The sequence below is a fragment of the Crassostrea angulata genome, chromosome 5 (assembly GCF_025612915.1).
Source record: "Crassostrea angulata isolate pt1a10 chromosome 5, ASM2561291v2, whole genome shotgun sequence".
In the NCBI taxonomy this organism is placed as follows: Eukaryota; Metazoa; Mollusca; class Bivalvia; order Ostreida; family Ostreidae; genus Magallana; species Magallana angulata.
In genome coordinates, this window is record NC_069115.1 from 26,710,634 (window position 1) to 26,736,307 (window position 25,674).

Here is a 25,674-nt window from a genome sequence, read left to right on the forward strand (position 1 = left end):
TAATTCTATAAAAATGTGGGAAGGTAACAGTAGTAACAGTAGTGTTTTCATTTGCACATTTGTTTAGTTTAGAGACAGTCTATGAATTGATAGAACCATGAAAATGGCTTTCAATGGAAGTGTATAGAAATTTAATGAGACTCGTGATAAGCTAACTTGATTATAATATGAAGGATTTTTCCTTTATAACATAAGTAACCATGGAAACGAATAGCATTTCTTCCTTTTATAGATCTATTGAAAAACAAGACAATATACAATTTTTTTTAGTTTATAATTGGAAATACTACACATTGCCATTGAATGAAAATCATTTCTTTACATTGTGAAAACTGGTAGCAATTTTAAATGATATTAAAATAAATTTCTTAACACAATACATAGAGATATGAGGGCCTTAACTTCATGAAGATACTGAAAGAACTATATATGATAAGAGTTAAATTTTGCCCCCATAATTCGCCATTTTTTAAGTGTTTCGGGTACAATAAAATGTTAACTAATTTTTTAAAAGAGTTGATATAAAATATATTTTTCATCTATTTATTTAATTTATTTGCACTCACTGGCAGTATATGACGTCAGAAAATTTTTTGGTCACTTATTAGTCTTGGCTAGATACATCTCTGATTAAAATATTTTATTTGTTCAAGAATGCGCTCTATGTTTTCGGAAGGAAAAACTGCTTGAAAACAAGCTGTTTTACGCTAAAAATGCAAAAATGGCGGGAAAAGGTTGTCTTTACAATGACATATTTCTAAATTGTGGACACTTGAACCAAAATGAATATTATGTAAACACATCACATACATATCTGTACTAAGAAAACAAAGAATGATAGTAAATTGATGATGTTCATTTTAGGGGGCCATTTTAGGCCCTTATCATATATAGTCCTTTACCAAAATTTTAAAACCAATATAACTGCCCAAGAAATAAATCAATTGATGTAATATTTTATCAGCTTTTGGATTCTTCCCTCATCTTTTATCTGTTTAATGGAATTTAGTTGCAAAGAAATTCAGTGGAAATTTCATAGGGGGGGGGGGGGTGGGGGGTGGGGAATGGGGTTGGACATGGTGTACTATTACATAAAGTAGAAAACAATGCCATTACATATTTAGATTTTTCTTGTCAAATAAACCATGTTACGTTGGAGAATTAAGTTGTCTAAACATGAATAAAAAGGTAAACATGCATCATTACTATAAATTGCCCTAGGTCGGGGGGGGGGTGTAATTAAGGTAAGACTTGCATTCCATTGTAGTTTGAATCGGTCAAGGAGGGGGGGGGGTGTAGTTAAAAAAAAGAACTTGGAAAAATTAAGGTAAGACTTGCAGTCCATTGTAGTTTTAAGCCGTCTGCTGAAATGTGTCTATACTTTTGTTATTTAGAATGTGTTTCACCACAGCTAAATTTCTCTGGAAAACTTGATCATAGATTTTCATAATGAATGTTGAGCCATAATGGACAAGCTATCTGTTAGCCGATGCTTAAAAAGTTACAATCTGGGTTTATACTACAAAATTGTAGTATCATCAGGTATGCATATTTCATAACAAAATCACCTATATTTTGAACCTAATTTTTAATGCATAAAAAAACAGAGGACGATTTCATTTTGATGCACAATGTACTAAAATATTTCGTTTGTCGAAATGTTTTTTCTTTCAAAGTACTGATCCAGTAAATGATTTAATTGTTGCCATTAAATATGTCGTCTCTGTCTTAATTAAACACTACAATCGCTATATATATTAGTTTAAAATAAAGATAGTTTGTAAGTCTTGTTCAAAAAGAGGCATATCAAACTAATCCAGCGTTTAGTAATCTCAATACTTTGATTTATCATAAACAAGCTTCGGGGTTTTGTTTACATGACATAAAGCGTTTGGCGTCTACGCTAACCGCTTAAAACAGACATCAAACTGCTAAATTTCATCAAATCAAACTCAATTTCGACTCTTGATCGATCAGATTATAGTTCTTTTGCAAGTCACATTATCTCATGAAGTTATGAAACATTAATTATTTGATTCAAAATATCATAAAGATTGTAGTTACATGTACAAGCAGAATCGTCCAAAAATCACATTTGGTTACAAAATAAAGTTATAAACAAGCTTATCTTTTAAAAAGATTGGTGAGCTAGCGCTGTAGCAATCATAAAACACAGAAGCAGATTTCTAAAACTTTGGTATAAATTTCTGAATCGATTAATTAACAATAGGAAGGCACAGTGGTGTACTGGAATGGGGTCTCAATTTAAAATTGTGAATCTAGAGTGGGCTACACATCGGCAATGGCATAGCTCATTAGCTGTGACTTAATCATTATGTATCTACTGTAATTTCAATTTCGAGGTGAAATTTTTCAGGAACCATTGGTTTTGTAGCAATCGTATCTTCTCGGGCCTTTCCGGCAAGCTTGGAAAACATATCCGAAGTTGTCTTCCGAGCTTCAATGAATTTATGATAAAGCTAGCCACATGTTATTTATTATAATATTGAAAATAACTTTGCATTATAAGACCAAAGCTACTGTAACTTTTTGACATTAACGATAAAACACAAAACTTTACATGATGATAAAACGAAATTCAAATGGTACAGTTTATCTACAGTAGTACAGTATTCCCAGAATCCCCTGCTATGGAGTCGAGCATGCGTATTCCAGTGAAAAGGACTAACGTAGTTGCTAGCGCTCGAGAGCGCTAGCAATAATACAGCTTATATTTCATAACAACATGTATCTAATACATTGATTAAAAAGCTATTAATTAGAAAGGCAACTTTGAATTTGCCTGTTATATGAATGCAAATTAATACATTATCATTTACATGAAAATTAGATGCATGAATAATAGTTATACCGAAATGTTATGACTGTACTCATTTATAAATATCGATTCTTCTTTTCGAATGTTAAAAACACAAAAAATTAGAGTATGGACGAAATTTGATAGACGGTTTAAAAGACAAAAGAAAAGCAATATGAAATATTACATGTACCTTAATGTGTCATATCGATGAACAACATTCAAAATATTACGCATTTACTTTTGATTGTGGCATTTAGAAGCAGGGATCGGGTATGGATAATTTGTAATAGTAATTGAACGTAATAGATTACAAATTTGAATATAATTGAAAGTAATGTGTAATTGGCTTTTTTTTTAAAATTACTTGTAAGTGTAGTTAAAACAATCGTTTTCAAATATAAGTGTGTAATTCAAACTAATTTTACAATTACTTTCAATTGCACAATGATGTACATATGAACAAGGATAATGAGGATATCATCACGGACGCACAGTTTGTTTTCAAACTTAACTTATTGTTGTTTTACAGATTACAAAAAAGCGATTAACAGAGAGAAATTACAAATTAGTAAAGTCCGGCATCACTGGAAAATTCCTCCGAATCTTTAGACCACTTTATGTCGACGTGAGAGCCTTGTTACAATGCACTTTGAAAAATTACGCGTTAATTTTGGAACCAAGTCAATGCACTTGGCTTATTCCATGTGTTTGTAAACAAACATGATGTGAAAAAGAGTACGTTAGTTATGTTTACCAAAAACAATATGATATTTTAAAAGATCAGTGAGAGAAAAAACCCCGGATCTTAATGCTTATTTTTATGTTTATAATACATTAATGTTTGTTATTGTTATTTTGTTTTATATTGAAGTGACCTATATGATTCGATATGAAAAGAGGTTATTGTTGAAACACTTATATAGATTCTTTAACACATCAATGGAAAAATATTGTTTTCCCAGCTCGTTGTTTTCAATATCATTGCATATTTCTTTTTCCAATCTTCAATGTTGCTAAAAATCATATATTTTGGAAGGAAACATGAGGGATAGGGGACCTTCTTCCTCTAATTAATTAAATGATGTACAGGTAATTGGCATGTATCTTTGGTTAACTCCCTATCCCAATTCCCGTTCTCAAATACCCTAAATTAGATTCAATAGTGACAACAATTCATCATACTTTCAGCAAATTAAAAATTCTATTTGAGAATTTGTGATTTATACATATTTTTTCAAAGTGGGTTAACTTGGTCCCAAATATAACGCACTTTGACATTTTTTTTTCAAAGTGCGTAATTTTTCAAAGCGCGTTGCCACAGACCCTCCTTAGAAGTGCCGGTGAAATATCCAAAGAATTTAAACTCAACACTGGGCTACTACAGGTTGAAGTTTTGTCACCAATTCTCTTTAACATATATATATACGATATAGAAAACATTTCATCAGTAATAATTGTCAGCCCGTCGAACTAAAAGAGCTAAACCCGTTTGTTTTAACGTTTGCAGACGACATCGTTATATACGCGAATTCACCATTAACTTCTCTCCCTTATACTTGACCCACCCCTGTTTAGAAGTTTATAAAAAGGCGACAGTTTAGCTCCGCGAGACATCTAAAGATTATGATGATTATTGATTTTGAGAAATATTTTCGAACAAATCTATTTTTGATTTGAATGAGTTTTGTGTCTCTTTTTTATCTAAATGTTGTTCTTTTTCTGTTGAATTTTTACTCTCATTGCTTGTAGGAGAAGACGATTTGAAATCTGTAATGAAAAAAAAGAAATGATAAATGTGACAATATTTGTTTCAAATGTCAATATTTTATCCTTGTGAAAATGGATTTTTCTGCTATTTTTATCATCTCTTGGAAGACTTCCGATCATTGTCCATACAATGAACAAGAAATGATCTGTTAATACCTGCAGCCATGATCCAATCCACCAGACCCCCGTTGTTACTTAATTACATTTAAATACCCATTTACTTATATATGTATGGATGTGTTTCACAGACAAATTAAACAGCAATTTCAAATATCAGTTTTCTTACAATATTTAGTCCAAGTAATCCTTGTTAAGTTTGTAAGAAGCCTAAATATAATATGAGAGAGCGAGAGAGAGAGAGAGATTTGTACCGGTATTTGAATCAATGACTTCCTCTCCATTCTTTTCCTCACCAATCTCCGGTTCTTGTAAAATAAAATATCAGGTAAAATTAAAATAACTTATCGAATCATTGAATCCTAAAGCTTTATGACAGTATTTGAAGAGAAAACTCTCATAAAACTCCAACAGATCGCTGGTTGATACCATTACTGTCTGGATCGCTTTATTTACAATCAAGGTCGACTCAAAAACATACAACAAATCTTTTCACTTTCATAACTTATTTTTAACATTGCTTAAAAAAGTTATATTTTGAAACAGATAAATGCGACAGAGTTTAATGGCATAAAATTGTTTTGAAGTACCTTTACAAAAAATATTTTAAACAACCCTGTGCGATTCCCCCCCCCCCCCTCATATCAGAGGGAGAATGGATATTTCCTACCATTTACTCTTAGTTTTCTCTCTGTCACATTTAAAATAACATAAAAATAGTAAGTAATAGTAATTTTCTATTTATTTCCATTATAAAAGAAAATGCTAGGAACTTAAAATGAATAATATGTCTGATTGACTGTAGGCCATTGGGATACTAGTACATTTATTTGTATTACATGGAAATCAATCACATTGGAACTTGTGTTTTGGATATTCTACACACGGATGTTAAGGAAGCATATGGAATCTTAGTTGCATGTAATTATGAGAAAAAAAACATATCGTAGTTATTTATTATAATACATGTACTTATATGAATATTAAAATAACTAAATTTAACCAAAAACAAATGAACAGTTTTTCTTGATGAATATGTTATAATACGCAAATTAAAACGTCTTAAATGAAAATGAATTGTCGTGTAACTTTGTTTGATATAATTGTAAAAATATTCAAAAATTTGCTAATTATTAAAACATACCACGAAGTAAGGGTTTTATTAGTCACACAGGTCTTACTTTGTCGTTGTTTACGAATGAAAACCAGACTAGATCAACACTATACGAATATTTTGAAGTTTACATGTAACATGTATCGACAGTTTAAAAGTTGCTCTAATATTACACACTTGTTTCGTTGCAATATCACAATAGCAATGAAAATGAAACATCACTTGATTTTTCCAAAATAGGGATGATCTGACCACCTACCTTTTTGCGATTCGGATTTACTTTCACTACCCCTTTCATTTTTACCAGCACTGGTTTCGTTTGATGGCATACATTGCATTTCCATCACTAAAATATAGTCATACAATATTTATTACTTTAATAACACTTTTCTATATTGTTATGCTCATTTGTTGTTTTAGCTGCAAGTCATGAAATGATATGGCCTCTAACTTTCACTAATGTGTTTTTCACAATTTATTTTAACAAGAGGCCCATGGGGCCACATCGCTCACCTGAGCAACAATGACTTTAAATGGGCGATCAAAAGATATTGTGCCATATGGCCCCTCGGTCAAATAAAACAAAAAATAACTGTTATTCGAATTTTACACTTTTTTGCATACACGTTAACCTACGCAAGATATAAAACCAAACATTTGTAGGGTAACACTGATAACGTAAATTCCCATTCCCTATATTTTCGCCCCTCCGGCCCATCTTCCCCACTTTAAAAAGCGATCAAAATATAGGAGAGCATATAGGTTCATTTTCTTCCTCAACTACTTACCAGGTATTGTTTAAAAAAATATATATATAATTGTTATTGTATTTTATTTAAAAAATTCCTATAGATTGTACCTCAATGCACTCATTTCCTCAAATTATAAACATTCAAATATGTAATTTGTCTTCCCCAATCTAATTAAATGACTGTTGTTTACCTGGCGACTTGTGACTTTTATAACCATACTCACACTTGATTGATGAATACACTTGAATGAAAAATGTTGTCACGTGACATGTTAAAGAGCTATAAAAGCAATGTATTCACAGGCATATCACTCTATTTTACAAAGGCCCAGCAATTATTTTCATCTTTATTCAAAAATAACAAAAGGCTTACAAACCAGTCGGAACTATGGAAACTGTTTTAACGGTGTCTTTTTTATTTACTCGTGTCTGAAAAACTATCAAAATTAATGGAGATTTCATATTATTCATTGTATAAAGAGGGGGCCCCAGAGAGTAGTTACAGCAAATCATCCTTTAATTTTTTTGTACAAGTATTTAAAGTTTAGCGAGACATTTCTAATGATCAACCAAAATTTCAGCGTCAATCGTAGAATTATTAGTAAGAAACAGAGCTCACAATTCTGCATGGTTTGAGTCATTTTGTTCACGTGAGTTTATTACATTCAGCTCAAGATTTTAGACTTGGTATATCCTATTCAGCATTTAAAATGGAAACAAAAAAAAAAAAATGGCCTCAGATCTGTGTACAAACATAGAATTGTGATCAAAGCTCTGTATCTTGCTTATAATTCGAAGCTTAACACTCAAATATGGTAAGTAAATAGAAATTGTAATCAATCAAACATAAGAAACATGCACTATAACCAAAAAAAAAAACAATTTATTTTTCAAAATGAATCATATATATACCTACATATTTCTGTCAGCAATATTAATCTCTATTTAAACTGAATAAACTTGAGAAAATGCTGAGCATTTCAACAAACCCATTAAATTAGTCAACCATTACGCAAAAAATCATACCGAATTACCGATAGAATGAATTGTATTTTAGTACCTTGTTAATACATCAGATTTTGCTTAATTTGTGCAGGTAAACAGTCAACTGTCTGATTTAGCGAAGTCTCTGCTTGATTTGATACGTAAAAATTACAAAATACAGGCGATAGTTCCAAGCATAAATAATGAAAACGAAACGAAAATCAAAACAAGCTAGGCCACCGTTATATGTGAAAACTGTCAACGCATTGAAATATTTAACCTCAATTTACTTCACAAAATCGGCACCAATGTATTTTGAATGTTTCAAAGATTCCCTTCGCACGCGAACTATTGCACAACAAATTAATCTTTTTCAGATTGACCAGTTTATCATACGTCATGGCTGCCTCGTTTAAGAAGTATGGAATTAAACATAGATTATTAAGTTTCCTCTTAAATAAGTCCACAAACCCATAAAATGTCGACCCGGGTTTGCCTACCCATTTTACTAACTTGGAAATCAACAATCGTCAATAAATTCCAAAATACGCATTGTTGTCTATCAATATTTACAGCGAATACAAATATACCAGTATGTAACATATCCTGAAAATTTCAAGGACATTAGTTAATGATATCGACGTAAATTGAAAAATCTCGATCCGCCCCGGCCTTTATTTTGTCCCGGCCCAGGTTTGCCTACCCATTTTACCAAGACTTGTATGGAATACCGAACCCGAAGCTATAAACTGATTGAAACACGCCTTAGAAATCAGTTGGTGAATTATTATATTCAACAGATCAAAGTATACCGTTTCAACAAAGAACGCAAGCCCAAAAAGAAACAGTTTTAACCCTGTTTAACCATGAGCAAAGAAGAGAAAATTATTGTTCTCTTTTTAACATAAGCTTATAAGTAAAAAAATGTACAGCTTCCATTAAAAGGAAAACAATAGACAAACCTGCTCTGACTATGTATTAAGTTTGTACATGTAAAAAAGTGGGTATCCTCATTATCCTATAATGATTCAAGAAAATGTAATGACCATTACAGACGAAAACGACTTTGTTCTTTGTAAATATGAACTTCATATGTTAATGTAATTAGATAATGTTGCAGTTGAGACATTGACCACTCATTGTCTTAACATTTTCGGAAAATTTATACATTTAGGAGTAGTACGAAATTAATCTTGAACGGAAATTTTTCAAGTCAGTTTTTTAATAAGATGCGCCGTACTGTCTCTTAAAATGGGCATAAACTTTACACCTAACGATGAAGTCTTCTTTAATGTTCTTAAGGTCAGACGACACGTTCCTCGAGAATCTTTTTTGTATCTCCTCGTAATAAAGAGTTCCAATAAAAAATATTAATTTTATAATTACTTTGAAAATGATCAAAATTTACTTGAATTTGGTTATATGTGTACATGGTCGAGTGGTTAGAACCGTGGCCGATCACTGCCAGAAGCGTGTAGGTTCTAGAGGTCGTGAGTTCAAAGCCCCGCCCCGGCGGAGATATAGTTCTAATTTAGTGAATTTCGCTGTGCTGTAGATGTATTTATTTTTATATCAGCAATTCAAGTGTATTTCAAGGAAAATTATATAGGAAATTGCACACTCTAGTATTTTGCAGAAATGCCTGGTAAGGTACCCTAATTTTTTGCAAGAAAGCTTGTCAAAGTAGTAGTAAACCATTAACAAATTTCTGCAAAAAGTTATCTAAAATTGAGGAACGTGTCGTCTGACCTTAAGAAACATGTACAATTAACAAGATGTTTACTGGCAACAATAACTATAATAAAGTTAGCTTTATGGTGTCATATACAAAATATCATATTGCGCATTGCAGCTCTCAACGAGATCTTATACAATTGTTTACAAATATAAACCTACATAAAATTTTTAACCCCCTGTGGGCCAAATAATTGTCCAAGGACAATAATCTAATCGATTGAAAATTAAAACTACTTCAAAATAATTGCAATTATGTAATATCATATAATGAAAAAAAACTTTTTGAGAGTAATTTTTTTCAAGGTAAATTTTGACATCTCATTGTGGCCCTCCCTTCCCCTGGGGTTCATAGTTTGAACGACTTTGAGTCTAAACACATAAGAATTCTTCTACACAAGTTACAGTTTTTCGGACTGGATGATTTTTGAGAAAAATATTTTATAAAATTTCTCTTTTTATTCCTATGTAAATTAAATTGTGACAAGGCTTACATATGTATTTTCAATTAGAGTTCGTTACCTTTTGAATCATTTTCATGCAATCGATCTTCCTCTAGCTCATCTTTTAAAAGAGAGAAAAAATATATAAATCTGTCATAGACGGCAAAAGGTTCTACTCTTATATTAACAATGTAGTCAAATCATTCAATAGTGTTTGTAAGGTCAGTGTCCTACCTTTATCACTGTATTCTAATTTTCGATCATCATCATCATCATCATCATCATCATCATCCGGGGAATCGGTTCCTCCATCTTTAAAAACAATGTAGTGTCTTCATAAGATATTGTAGCTAAACTATAACAATGTAATGATTATGAAATATATCGTTTATATATACATGTAGCTCACCTGGGTTGAAAGCTAAAGCGAGCGATTCTAATTACATTTTGTTTGTCGCCCGTCTGTTCGTCTGTATGTTGGTATGTATGCACATCGCTCATTTAGACAATAGTTCTTGTATAATTCTATTTCAAATATTTTTAATATAAAACTCTTTAAAAATATTGTATATTCTCATATATTCAAAGATTTGAAAATACTAGTTCTTTGAACATCATATCTTAAGATCAAAATTGCATCAACTATGAGCAGAACTTACGTCATTTAAACTGGTTAGAAAACCAGTTTAAGGTGGCTCTATACATCCACAGTTTATTCCAATTTTCAATAGAAGACCACAAAACATATACTTATCAAATATATATTAAAATGACGATAGGAAAACTAGGTATTTTTGAAGAATTTTTTAATGTTTTTTCGTGTTTTTGTAAAATATTTTTTAAAAAGACAGCTATCAACAAATTGAGAGAAATTATTTTGTCATATAAATGGATATTTCCTTCGGACACATAAAAAAAAATATAACACTTCTTAACATTCAAAAATGTTATTATTGCAATTTTTTTTAGTATTTCCCCAAAACATAATTTTTCATATTTTCTTACTCTGTTGACAAATCATCTGAAAAAGTTGCTTGATGTTATAAGAAAATGTATTTTAATAAATGTGACATAAAAAATTGAATGAAAACCATTGCAAATAAACACCCCCCAAAAATTTTAAATTTAATTTGGTATGAAAGTTCCTCATGTAAGGGTTATCGTTCTTAAGTCCCAAGGCCTAAACACCTTGGGGAGTTTTCATTTCTGAGTTGAAGAAAATTTCCTAAATATAATGTTGGAATGATAAATACATACATATTTCATTATAGACTTTGCCCTGTATAAGTGGATAAATTCGCTTATAATGCAAAACTAAGTTAAATAAATAAAGGGGAACATTGACTAGGCTAATAGGATTTATGTATCCCAACCTGAGAGAAATTCAAAGCAACCCTCTCATCCCCGTTAGGTGTCGATATTAATGTGCATTAAAGTATATTATAATTGAAATATTTTCACCTGTTTAGAATTTTCTTTCACGGTATTCAACCAAAAAATACGTTTTAGAAATTTTTGGAAAGTTAAAAAATTTATTGTTCTCAACAGGAATCGAACTCATGACCTACCGGTTTGTAAGTGAACCCACTAACCCACTGCGCTACGATGTAACATATCAATGATGCTAAAGAAACTTTTTAAAAATTCATACTTGATTTTATTGTTTATTTCGATAAATAATACAACACAACGTGACGGTGTCACATACCACATTACTTGTAAGTAATGAATTTTCCAATTATCAAATTAAATCTATCCATTTAACAAATTTTTCAAAATAGCGGTTCCCATACAATTCACCTCAGTTTAAATCAGCCAGTACCGGAAATGCATGTTTCCAGATTTACTTTTTTGCGTACTGCGTCATCAAAAAGTGGTGTATAGAGCCACCTTAAGGAGTTTGTGCACATATCTGCACGGGTTATTGTGAATCTAATGTACGAATGTACGGGATATAATGAATTTAATGTACAGGACTTACGTACATCATTGCAGGGGCTGCCAAGCAGTGATGAGGAAATATATTGCGTATACAGATTCTGAAGTTGACATGTTATGTACATAATTATATCTGTTATATATATACAGAAGCTGGGTTAGCGCTTTTCAGTACTATCAGTACTTTGATAACAATTTAGAATCTACTCTATCTGAGAATGGAATGCTAGCATATATTAGTATTAAGAAGACTTGTAGTTCTAGAGAAGAAGACGAATATTTTTAAACATTTTGCCATTCTATTAAAGGATTCTTGCCCATAAATGTTACAAATCTAAGTATTGCATTTCTTTAGAAGAAGACATTTAAATCTTCTTCCCTATATATTTCTAGGTTAGATCCCCTCCTGGGACTCCAGTCCTAGTTCAGGGTGACGGTTTTAACAATTTTCAATCTTTCTTATCTGGGAATGCTTGCATTGTTATCGCACAAATTGTTGCAATGTAACTCCTGAGAAAACGATTTTACTAATACACCTACATGTTAAATTTTGAACCCCTTCTTGGGCCCTGGTATAGGTCCAGAGGTCACGGTTTTCACAATTTAGAATCTACTCTATCTGAGAATGCTTGCATAGTAATCTCAGGAACTGTAGTTCTTAAGAAGAAGATTTAAAAACATTTTACCGTTATATTTCTATGTTAAAGTTTGAAATCCTCCTGGCTCCCCGGTATTGGTCCAGAGGTCATGAGTTTGACAATTTAGATTGTTATACTTTCATGTTAAATACTGAAATCTGATTGGTTAAGACGCAGTTAATAATATTTACTATTACCCTCAGCGTTAGCAACGCACTTGGCAACGGGTAACATTAAAAAAATGTTACATGCGCGAAAATTATGCGCGTACGGTTCGCTGTAGAATTCACGTTATTCCTATATAAAAGCAGTAAAATTTTCTTAAAAATTTTAAAAAAGACATTCAGTATAACAAAATAAATAGTGCCTGTTTGGGAGGATAACAGTTGAAATTGACACCCCTCGAAAACCATTGTCAACCTCCGCTTCGCGTCGGTTGACAATGGTTTTCTCGGGGTGTCAATTTCAACTGTTACCCTCCCAAACAGGCACTATTTATATAATACACTATCTAAGAAAATTTATGCATTAATCTCATTAATTCAAACATTGTATTTCTTGAGACGAAGATTTTTAAACACTTTAAAATACGTTCTATGTTAAATTTATACCACTCTTTGGACCCAAGTTTTGGTTCGGCGGTCATGAATTGATAAATTTAGAATCTTAACTATTAATAAACAAGCTTTGTCAATATTTCAAATATTCTTAAAATGTCACTATTAGCATTTCTGGTTCAGTGGTTCTTGATACAAAGATTTTGAAGACACACACCCTATTTTCACTATTTCGTAATTGTCGTCCTTTTTTTTATTTTAACAATTTAGAATTCCCGTCCTATAAGGATGCTTTCTACCCAGGTTAGCTAAATTTTGGCGAGTGGTTCTAAAAAGAAGATAAGAAAATATTAAAGTTTACAGAGAGACGGACAGACAAACGGGTTGACGGACGGACGTTGGACATACAAATGTAAATTGATCAGGAAAAACTGGACGAGTAAACAAGAAACGTTTTCTAAAGACATAGTGTTGAAAAAAACCCCGAAATTTAACCATCTTTAAGTCTAGAAAATTTTTAAAAAAATTAAAAGATGCTATCTTATTTTATTAGGAAAAAAAATAAAAAGAAAAAGAAAAACATTGATTTGAAAAATTTCTAGAAAATGTCGATATCGTGGATATTACCAGTAAAATGTTTAACGGCTGAAGTGCCATGGATCAAAAGAATAACATATAAATGTATAAGTTAGAACATATAAAAGCTTGAATGTAATGTTACATGAAATATAAATATCGGTATTTGCAGGTAGATTAAAGCTGACATGAATTCATAAAAACATTTGGTCGCCATCTTAGTTTGATCGCTCCTTTACTGCCACTGGGGTAAGAAATGCATATGTTGAGAAAATTTAAAAATAAACCTTCAGAAAAAAATTATTCTATTGAATTCTACAGATTATTTTATATAAAAAACCATAAAACTGCTTTGATAAAAGTGCCTATAATTGCTGTCTTTGTGAGCATTGTGGCCCCTGGGCCTCTTTTGTACATTTCTGTTGAAATCAGACAAAATGTTCTCGCAAACTCGAATCTCTTTTTCTTGATATGAACCCTTTTCTCATCCAACCATGGATCAATATTCTAATTAAGTTTAAAGAGCATACCGAGGATCACTTTCCCTTCTTCTAAAGATTCCACATTTAGGTCTGCATTCTTTTTATTTAAATCTTCCATGTTATCACTCGGATCTTAAAAAAAGAAAGATTCAAATCATATTACAAAATGGTGTAAGTCTACCATTGATTTTAATCAGTACTAGACTTTGACCCGTGCGTGCACGGTTTGACATTGCATATGATATCGGACATTTAAGAAATAGATATATACATCGAAACACCGTATATTGTTGACATTTGCATAACCAAGCTTTAAGCCTACAATAATGCTATTAATTTCACTACATTTGCTGCTGAGTTAGAATAATCTAACTGTGTCTCGGGAAAGGCCTTCACCACAGTTAAAATGCCTAACCCATAATGTAGCAGAAAATTGCAGAATCGCTCCAAAGCGATTTTGGAGAAAATTAATAAAGTTGCATTAAAAATAACAGTCATAGTGTTCATTACATACCATTTTGAAGCTGTAAATATTTTTTTTTTCGAAAAGTCTAATTCTTTAATTGCAGAATTTTGAACAAAGTTTTTTGAAATACCATGTTCACATTCGAAACTCTCGGGATTTTTATAGTAAACTGTGTTAGAGTTGTCTCCCGTCTTCTTTGTTGAACAGAATTTTTTTTATCGTTTCTGAGCTATCCATGCAGGTGTGATATTGCGGAAACATCAAATAAAGAGCCCCCCCCCGTGATTTCTTGTGAATGTAATGCGCAAGATTGTAAAATCCAAAAAATTCAGATGATTTCCGGAAATTTTTGAGGAATTTTCGTTAATTTTTAATTAGCGAAGTCTGATTGAGAGAAAATAAAAACAAATTGGTAATCTTCAAGTACCAATGATGTTTAAAATATATAAAACAAAATATAAAACTCTTCAGATTCATCGGTATTATAGCTCAAAATTCGAGTGTATTATTTTAATATAGTAGTATAGATGGTCATTTTTTAATACAGACGTCATATCTATTTCGGTCATATTTTAAGAAATCTGAAACTAAAAATCTAACATGACCAAAGCTGTATGAATAGTGCTTATAAGGGTAAAGGGAAGTGTCTTACCTTTAACATTGCATTCACTTTTCCGATCGTCTTTCGGGGAATTTTTTCGTCCAACTTTAAAGAAAAAAGGTTGGATGTCTTTACAAGCTATTGTTCCTAAATGATTTCAATTAAAAAAAACATTATGTATTTTTTATATTTCTGTTATGTTGTCAAAAGAAAGAGAGTTAGAGACAGAGATGGATAAATTGAAATGAATTTTTGTAAGATTTTTATCTTTTAATAAAAAAAGATCTGCATGTGCTCTATTTAGAAAGACAAAAGGCTTGTTTTTAATACCCAGTGACTATTTTTTTTTCAAATGTAAAATATTCTTTAACAACTAGTTTCGACAAGATTCTCGCGGTCATTATTTTAATTACACATTCTACAAAAAAGTTATTATAATAAATCTTTGATGTAAATTTAAATAACAAAAGTGCAGATTTAAATCTCCTGTGTCCTTTTGATTAGTGTTCGGTTAAAAAAAATAAAATGAAAAAAAAAAAAAAAAAACTGGCTATTTTATCCAGACAGCTGCAACAAAAAATAATTAAGGCCACATTCATCATCCATTTCAGTTTAGGATTTCTTCCCTTCCCGCTCTTCTAAATATCTAGCCAAGCAGTTGGATTTTATTTCAGTTAAAGAATATGTAAAGTAAGCAATTAACACACAGTTTTTATATACAACATAAACAAATAATACCGGTGTATATATTAAGCATTATATTTTTTTAATATATAAAGTGTTAATTTCCGTGCTTGTGCGGGATTTCATCTAGTGTGTTAAATATGGAAATAAAACATAAATACTTACATGACGTCGGTTCCCTTTCTTCTTTATTTACCCTACGTAAGTTTTCATCCTTCTTACTGGTATCGGTTGTGCTGTCGCTTGCATCTTCAAAAAGAAACCAATCATAATGCATTACGTTGCAAGGTTATCATGTCTTATTTCACCAGTGATCTCAACATGATCAACCACTAACGATACATTCTAAACTATCATAAAACAGACACTCACACTTTTTAACATTGAAACGACTGAATAGTACAGCGCTAAACGATCCAGTTCCTTTGTTTTATAGGGTATTTGCATAGTGTGAATTTTGCAAATGAATGAATGAAATTTTCAATTACAATAAATATATTCTTAACATCAAACCAGTTTGGTTGATTTATGCAAAAAGAAAAATGGCAGTACGATAAAAATCATTAAAAGTTTCTGATTTCATTTAATCATTTTATAAAGTTCAAGGGAACTTGAGAACGTTTTTTAATTTTTCCCCCCTTCATACAATATTAAAATATTTAATTTTTTCATTTGAATGAATTTCTTAGGCAAAATGAGATGTGAAAATGTTTTATATGTCGACTGTACTGCTTTGCCAGACATGTTTATTTCTGTTCAAAGGGTAAAAAATGACGGAAACGATAGTTTTCAACAGATATACGTTCACAACACACGCTTGAATATTTACTCAAGAAATCCCGTGATACACGCATTCATGCATAATTCACAACTTACAGTATAAAAAAGACTCAGGGGTCTTATTCACCTGAGCAATAATAGCCATAACTCTGATTGAATGAGCCTGATAGTATCAAATTCAATATACATCAAACACTAAAAGTTTTTAAAAATCTGTCATTTTTTTTTCCACATATTACCAAACCTTTTTTTGTTTTAGACTTTAATCTGCACAATCTGTGCTTTCACACAAGTTACATTTTTTGGCCGAATGTTTTTCCAGGAGATTTCAAACAATATTTCTCTCTATCTATCACGTAAAAATTTAACATACACCCATACTGTGGCCCCACCAAACACCAGGGATCATGATTTGAACAAAAGTGAATTTACACCATCTGAGGATGCTTCCACACAAAGGATGACTGTACTTAAGGACATGCGATATTTGCGAGGAAATAAAATTTTTCTTTCAATTGCAGAAATGGCCAACATCTCAACTGCAACTTTACGTAATTGCGTTAAAAAAAGGTGTGTTGTGACCAAGTACGAATTTGTTTTCATGGGCGGTGGTCATCACAATATCTTCAATCTCCATACGATAATGTGGACGCCCACTTTTATACTGACTTCAAAAATAATCAGCGCATGTTTGTCTATTATTCTCCGTTTAACAGTAATTGTATATTTGCATTATCAAAGTTATGTCAAAGGGAGATTAAAAGACAAGCATGCGCTTATAGTTTAAATGAGAAAAAAACTGCTTCTTCTTACATTCGCTTTCCCTGTTGTAACCAATTGCTGGTGCACGTTGAATATTATAATTCACCACGTGATTTCTCACCTAAGGTAACTTTGTGAATACAAAATTATATCACGTGACGTGTAAGGTAGCATGGTATGTGCTAACTAGGACAATGTTTTCGAACACGTTAAGTTGTCAAGCATTGATTTAAAGTCTTCTGTACTAACATGGGCGTGGTCTATTTGTTGAAACAATATTAAATAGTATACTTGTACCATATAGAATAGATAGGGTTATGGTGAAAGAGTGATCACATAAATTTTATACATGGCATTGTTATTCATACTAGTCTAGTTTTAGTACCATTCTGGTAATGTCACTCCATCTCCATCTCTAATGCATATTAATATCAATCTTATGTTTGATCAAGGGCAGATAAGCGAAAATTATCCTTTTTTCAAAAGTTGTAAAGTGAAAAACAAAGAATGAGCTAATTGTATCACAGTCTAAAATCTTAATCGATGTTGAAAATTGACTAGACTCTTTAAAAATTTTAACAAAAGTGATATTACTTTGATAAACTATATTCTGGTGTACGTTTTGGTGACATTTCAAAGGTTTATCCCCCCCACGGAAATAAGAGTAAATGTCTCAATAATTTCCGAACAACCCTCGTAGGTTAAGAAATAAACGCAACAGAAGCGACCGAAAAGGGTCCAAAACCCGGCGCTAAGTGCAGTCATCCTTTGAGCTTTCCTGGTTTAATGGTTTTTGAAAAGATTTGAAAATTTTTCAAATAAATTCCAATGAAAACATTCACCCCATTGTGACCCAACCCTACCCATGATTTGAGCAAACTTTAATCTACACTATACCCGAGGATGCTTCTACTGATATTTAAGCACTTCTTGCCTAATAGCTTTTGAGAAAAGATTTTTAATTTTTTTGACGATACTTGTATATTCCTATGCAAATCTTGATACCCCTAATGTCGCCCCATCCTACCTGCAGGGACCATGATTTAACAAACTTGACAATACTCGAGGATGATTCTACACAAATTTGAGTTTTAACGAGAAGCTTTTGAAAGATTTTCTCTATATTTTCCTGTGGAAAATTGATTTTCCATTGTAGTCCGACCCTGCCTCCGGGAACCATGATTTGAACAAACTTTAATCCACACTACCTTAGGATACTACCACACAAATTAAGCTTTTCTGGACACATTGTTTTTGAGAAAGAGATTTTTATAAATTATAGGGGCCACATTTTTTTCAAAGCATTAAATAATTTGACATATAAAAATGCTGGAGCAAATTTTTTTTTTGGTCAAGATTTCTTCAATGATTCTGCCCCCCTCCCACTTTAAAAATCCGATGCTGCGTGCTTTCAAGTCAACCATGCAATATACAATCACTCTAAATACGCATGAAATATAACTGCATTAATAAAAGGCTTACTAAAAGTTGTTTTAAAATTGTGTCCATATTTTCTCCTTTTGTCTTCATCAGTTTCTGCAAAATAAATTCTAATTAAAACATAGTATTTTGTTTATAATTCAAATGGTGTCAATGGAGTAATGTTGAACGAAAGTTGAAGTTAAGAATTGCTGATTGCTCCATTTTATACCTTGAACAGCCAAACTTCATACTTTTACGCCTAAACGTCTTGATTTTAGGCCACACACAGTAAACTCTTAGGTTCGAGTTTTTATAATGTATAGTAATAGGAAAAAAGTTTGACAAGTGTAGTGTCTATGTTCATGTACTAAATTTTTGTAAAATAGTTTACTCTCACATGCATATACGAGTAGATAAGAATTACGTAATAAACCCGCATACTCTTTAAACATAGGTAATCACAGAATACAAAGCTCACCGAGACGAGACATCACCCTTATGAGACTTCACCTTTATGAGACCACCTTTATCATATTAAATGAAAATCATACTTTATGATCTTGGATATTCATGGATTCTGTTTTGACACAATATCGTATATCATCTGTTAAACAAATTGTATGATAATCATATGTTCATATGTTAATCAATACAATAATATAAAATAAATTATTGCATCCTATCATATCTACAACATATATCATATAATACAATAAAATACCATAATAAACAATGATGAGATATAATATTGTAATGTATGATGTGACATTGTATTGTGTTATATGTTATTGTATTTGATCACATAATACAATATCATAATATATAAAACAATATAGTTTTATATTACACTATCATATTACATCATAACATTGAAACATATGATATTATATTGTATAATATAGTATGATATTGTATGATACTGTATCATTTTTGATACATAATATGATATTGTATCATATGATACAATATTATGTGATAAAGTAAAATAAAGTAAATATTGTATCATATGATACAATAATATATTTTACAATATCATACAATACAATTTCATGTGATGTGATAATATATCATATTATAAACCAATATCATATTATACAATATCATATGATACGATATTATATAATATTACAGTATCATATTATACAATTTCATGTCATATAATTCTATATAACAGAAACCGATATATTATACAATATCGTATGATACAATTTTATAGAATATACAATATTGTATCATAGGATATAGTATAATATTTTGCAATATCTTATGTTATAGTATCATGTGATAAAATAATAAATTAATAATACAATATAATACTATACATAACGATATCATGATACAATATTATAACATAAAATATCAAAAAAATTGATACAATATCATATCGTATCATTTAACTTTTTATAATATTACATATGATATTATATTGTATCATATTAAACAATATTGTTTCATACCATACAATACTATATCATAGGAATCATGTTGTTTCATTTATCAACAAACACATCTATCTATCGAGCAGGTTTGAGTGAGGAGATTTCTTAAGCATCCTTGATAATGGAGATCAGGCTCTGCATCTGAAGCAACCTCTGCATTTCATTTATAATATAGTTAAATCAACTATGCAAGCTATCATCTATAAAAATGTGACCTGTTCCAAAAAAAAAAATAAACCTCATCCAGCATCCGTAACCTATGGCTCAGATTCAGCATTCAAGCCTGTCAGGTGCATCAGTATACATAAGACGCATCTCCATGCAAGTTTGGTGAAGTTAGGACCTGTAATAACTAAGATATATTTTTTAGCATCCTTCATAATCATCAGAGGGCACCTGTTTTAAAAACTTTAACCAGCTCTAAAAACCTAAACCTCCTCCAGCATCCGCAACCTTTGGCTCAGATTCAGCATTCAAGACTGTCTGGTGCATCAGTATCATGATAATTTGGTCGGGGCGTGATCAAATCCAATAAAGCCCGAATGGCTTTGTGATCAGATTTGATCACGTCCCAACCGAAATGATCACAATATAAAACTCAAAGAAATAATCCCTTATTACTTATTTTTATATGATTTTAAGCCATCGTACGATTAAATATTTAAATATAAATAAGCAAACCCGCTGGCGCCTCAATTTGGCGTCATTTGAAGTTATGGGTTATAAATTACAAAATCGATACTTAGTGCTATTATAGGCAAAGACACTGGAAAGTGTAAATATATATGTATAAAACATCATAAGATACAAACCAATTTCTTTAACCATTTCCTTTACAGGCTTCATGTTATTTTCCTCCTCTCTTTTATCGGTGGAGGTGCTGTCACCGTTTTGATCTACAAAAGAGCACACATTTATTATGAAATAACACTAGTATGTCATTTGACTTACATAAACAAATTTGGAACGCAACAAAATAGAGATATGACAAATATGATAAAGTTTAAGTAAAAATAAAATACCTCAACGGTGACTGCGATGTAAGTAAACATAACGTTTGCTAGTGTTGAAATAACAGCAAATGACTTAAAGCTCCCATAAAGATTTATTTAATTACAAGGTAATTCAATTATTTTTTTATATCATTATTGTAGGTAAAATTATACATAACAAAAGACATTCAATAACAGTCATTCTTTAGTCCATTTATTTTTTGTATCATTTGTGTTTTAAAGAGCATTCTTGATTTTTCAACAAATCTTGTAAAAATGTCTTGAAAAAGCGAATGTTATTTGTATAATTGTAAACGTTTTAACAAAGGTATATTTGTCTAAAAAATCCTGTTATGAAAAAGTTAATTTTTTAAATCAAATATTAACAGGAGGCCCACAGGTCTTGGCAGTCACCCGAGTACCATAGCTTAATGTAAAACTCAGACAATGCAGATCAAAGGCAATAGATTACCGAGTAACTCAAATGACTAAAAAAACACAATGCTCACTATATGGTCAAATTTCTCTCCACCTCAATTAAGCCGGCTTAATTTTTGATGACACAGTACACAAAGAAGTAAAACCGGAAGCATGTACTTCCGGTACTGGATGATTTTAACTGTAGCAAATTATATCGGTGCCGCTATGTTTTTAAATACAATTACATTTGAAATTACCGTATTATTATTTTTAAGATATAATATGTATTTCACCCATATAGATATATTTCTATAAGGTTTCGATACATAAATCCTATAAACTAATTTTCCCTTTTATTTATTTGATTTAGTTTTGCATTAAAGCGAATATATTTAGTTATTTAGGCCTAAAGTGAAATATGTCACTATGCATTTATCATTCTAAAACAATATTTAAGAAATTTTTAAGAGCCCCCAAGGTGTCTGGGTTTTGGGACTTTGGAAAGATAACTGAGGAACTTTTGTAATGATTTTCATTAAATTTCTTATGTCGCATTTTTCAAAATACATTTTTATACATGTAACATCAGGCAGCATTTTCAGACAATTTGTTAACAGAGTAAGAGGATATGTACATGTAAATTATATGCTTTTGGGAAATACTAAAAAATTTGCAATTATGATATTTTAGAATGTTATGAAGTATTATATTTTTGATGTGTCTGAAGGAAATATCCATCATTTGACAAACGCTTTTCTTAAAATTTGTTAATTTGTTTTTTAAATCATTGCGCAAAAACAGAAAAAAACATTTAAAAAATCTTTAAAAATACCTAGTGTATCTTTATCATCATTTTTAGTTTTTGATAACTATATTTTTGTGGTCTTCTGTTGAACATTGGAATAAACTATTGATGTAAAGAGTCACCTTAAAGGACAAAATCCCTGCCCTATGGGCAATAAATTTCACTATTTATGAAGAGGACGTAATGCACATAACAACAAATGCTATAGTTGAGATCCCCTACCTGTAAAACTACAGACGAAAATATCAAAATATTTTATTTTACAATTTAAGAAGGGGACATGAATATGAACATAATATTAGAGGCATTTACGTAACCTCCATCGACTGTGAAGGAACATATGAAATAGAAAATGTTACACATTTATACATATATATGAATATATCCCTGACCCCAGGGCCATGATTTGCACAATTTAGTAGAGAGCTTAATGTACATCATGATTATGCATTTAGTTCTTCCCAAATAATCATGAGACAGAGAATTTTTTTTAGATATAATTCATTCACAATATATGGTCATTTTGGTCCCATCGAAAGACATGAACCCCTGCCCGAGGGGTCATGAATATTACAATTAAGGCAGATACATGTAGCTTCATTGACACCATAACACGCATTCTATTTATCTTTCAATTATGTGAAAGAAAAGAGAATTTTTTTTTGAGATTCTCTATATTTTATTTTATGGACATATTTGCCCGTCATAGGGCCTGAACCCCTGACAAAGGGGCCACACATTTCACTATTGTAATAGAGGGCTTTAGTAACATCAGAATCATGCATTTACATTAATTTTTCTTTAATATATATAGAACATATTTTTTTTTAGTTTTAATACATTAAAATTAAACACTATATGGTAATATTCGCCCCGCCGTAAGGTCTGAGCAACTGACCAAGAGCCCAAAACTTTTATAATTCATGCATCCCTGCTCATTCTAACCATGTGCTCAGTTTCTCTGTTGAATATCCAGAAAAAGAGAGGATTTTTTTAATATTAATTTTTACTGTTTTACGCAAAACATGAATTTCACAATTTCTGTTCCCTTTTACTAATAAAGGCTTTACACCAAATTTGGTCTAAATAACCCTAGTAATTTTAGAAAAGAAGCTAAAAATGTTCAAATGTTAACGCAAGATGCACAAGGCAAGCCACATCGCGCACGACGACGGACGAAAACAGATTGCAGTAGGCCCTCTAAGTGATTCAGGTGACCTAAAAATACATAGTCGTTCCTGTTTTCATACTCAAGAAGTCGACTATCAAACAACCTTGGTATCTTGATCAGGGGATGTTAATGGTTATACCCTCTTCATGTGCACATCTGCTTATTATACATTTATAATGCCAACTTGGTTTACAATGAGATATAAAATTGACACATACATCCTATGAATAATTACAAAATTTGTTCGCAAAAATAATTTTATTTATAATGAAATTAGTTATATAACACTATATCAATGCACTTGTGAAATATTTTTTTTCATTACCGAAAAAGAAAGATGCAGCTGGACATCATAGCTAGAATAGTTATGATTTATTGAAGAGGAACTTATACATAAATGAAGACTACACAAATCGCCACATTGACTATTATTTAATATACGTGCCAACTATACTAGGCTCATGATTTAGGTGCCATTTATACAAGTGCAAAATCATCTCTTGAATTAAATATGAGCTTACCACCTCGCAATAAGGGCTCGGTATCAATCGTCATATTTTCATCAGTAGATCTGTCTTGTCTTCTTTCCAAGCCTATAATATATATAAATATATATAATGTTCAAATATATATATATATATATATATATATATATATATATATATATATATATATATATATATATATATATTACTCTTCGATAAATCATAACTATTTTAGCTATGATGTCCAGCTTCATCTTTTTTTTCGGTAATGAAAAAAAAATTTCACAAGTGCATTGATATGGTGTTAAATATAAAAATGTTCAAATGTTAACGCAAGATGCACAAGGCAAGCCACATTGCACACGACGACGGACGAAAACAGATTGCAGTAGGCCCTCTAAGTGATTCAGGTGACCTAAAAATACATAGTCGTTCCTGTTTTCATACTCAAGAAATCGACTATCAAACAACCTTGGTATCTTGATCAGGGGATGTTAATGGTTATACCCTCTTCATGTGCACATCTGCTTATTATACATTTATAATGCCAACTTGGTTTACAATGAGATATAAAATTGACACATACATCCTATGAATAATTACAAAATTTGTAAACAAAAATAATTTTAATTATAATGAAATTAGTTATATAACACTATATCAATGCACTTGTGAAATTTTTTTTTTCATTACCGAAAAAGAAAGATGCAGCTGGACATCATAGCTAGAATAGTTATGATTTATAGAAGAGGAACTTATACATAAATGAAGACTACACAAATCGCCGCATTGACTATTATTTAATATACGTGCCAACTATACTAGGCTCATGATTTAGGTGCCATTTATACAAGTGCACAATCATCTCTTGAATTAAATATGAGCTTACCACCTCGCAATAAGGGCTCTGTATCAATCGTCATATTTTCACCTATAAATAAATAAATAAATAAATATATATATATATATGTTTGTGCTTATTATATGTATATATCTATGCAATGTGTATCGTCCCGATCCTCTCAAATTGTCGTTTAACTGCATTCCACCTGTATCAAACGACCGTGTAGTGAGCGACCAGCGCGCTAGTTTCCATTCGTCATCGAAAGCAAGATTTTTGTCTTGCCTAGATGGCCCAGTGGTTAGCGCGGTGGCCGCTCACTGCTAGGAGAATGGATTCCAGAGGTCGTGAGTTCAAGCCCCGGCCGGGGTGGAGGTGGAGCTCCAAAATGGTGAATTTCTCTGTGATATATATATATATAGATATATAGATATATATTCGTGTGTAATAGAAACAAAGAAAACAAAATCTGGCAATATATTCAGATGAAATATACAATACTCCATAAAAGATTAATTTTCTTGAACTTTTATTTATATATTTTATATAAGTTTTATGTCCTAAGGGCTTTGTTTAGTTATGTTTGATGAAAATTATTTCTAAGATCTCTATTTTAAATCCGTCAGTGATAAAATGTAAGTAGAAGTTAATTCTATGGAAATTAACATTATTGTCCGTAAGTACATGTACATGTATTTAAGGAATAAGGAAACATTCTTTGAATATAATGAGGTAATAATTTCAGTCGGGGCGTGATCAAATCCAATAAAGCCGTTCGGGCATTTGATCACGCCCCAACCGAAACTATTACCTCATAATACTCAAAGAATGATTCCCTACCACTTATATTTATATAATTGTATGCCATTGTACGATTAAATATT

General features: G+C 31.1%; 1 protein-coding gene across 1 annotated transcript; it reads right to left on the reverse strand.

The window, feature by feature from the left end:
- Positions 1 to 257: 257 nt before the first annotated feature.
- LOC128182938 (serrate RNA effector molecule homolog) lies at positions 258 to 24,052 on the reverse strand. The gene is made up of 11 exons (XM_052851717.1): positions 23,986 to 24,052; positions 20,889 to 20,972; positions 18,698 to 18,751; positions 15,839 to 15,922; positions 15,041 to 15,094; positions 13,971 to 14,054; positions 9,966 to 10,043; positions 9,811 to 9,852; positions 6,079 to 6,165; positions 4,960 to 5,013; positions 258 to 4,588 (listed from the first exon to the last, which is right to left on the reverse strand). The coding sequence occupies exons 1-11, from the start codon at positions 24,017 to 24,019 to the stop codon at positions 4,452 to 4,454; spliced, it is 792 nt and encodes a 263-aa protein (XP_052707677.1). The 5' UTR covers positions 24,020 to 24,052; the 3' UTR covers positions 258 to 4,451.
- Positions 24,053 to 25,674: the final 1,622 nt, after the last annotated feature.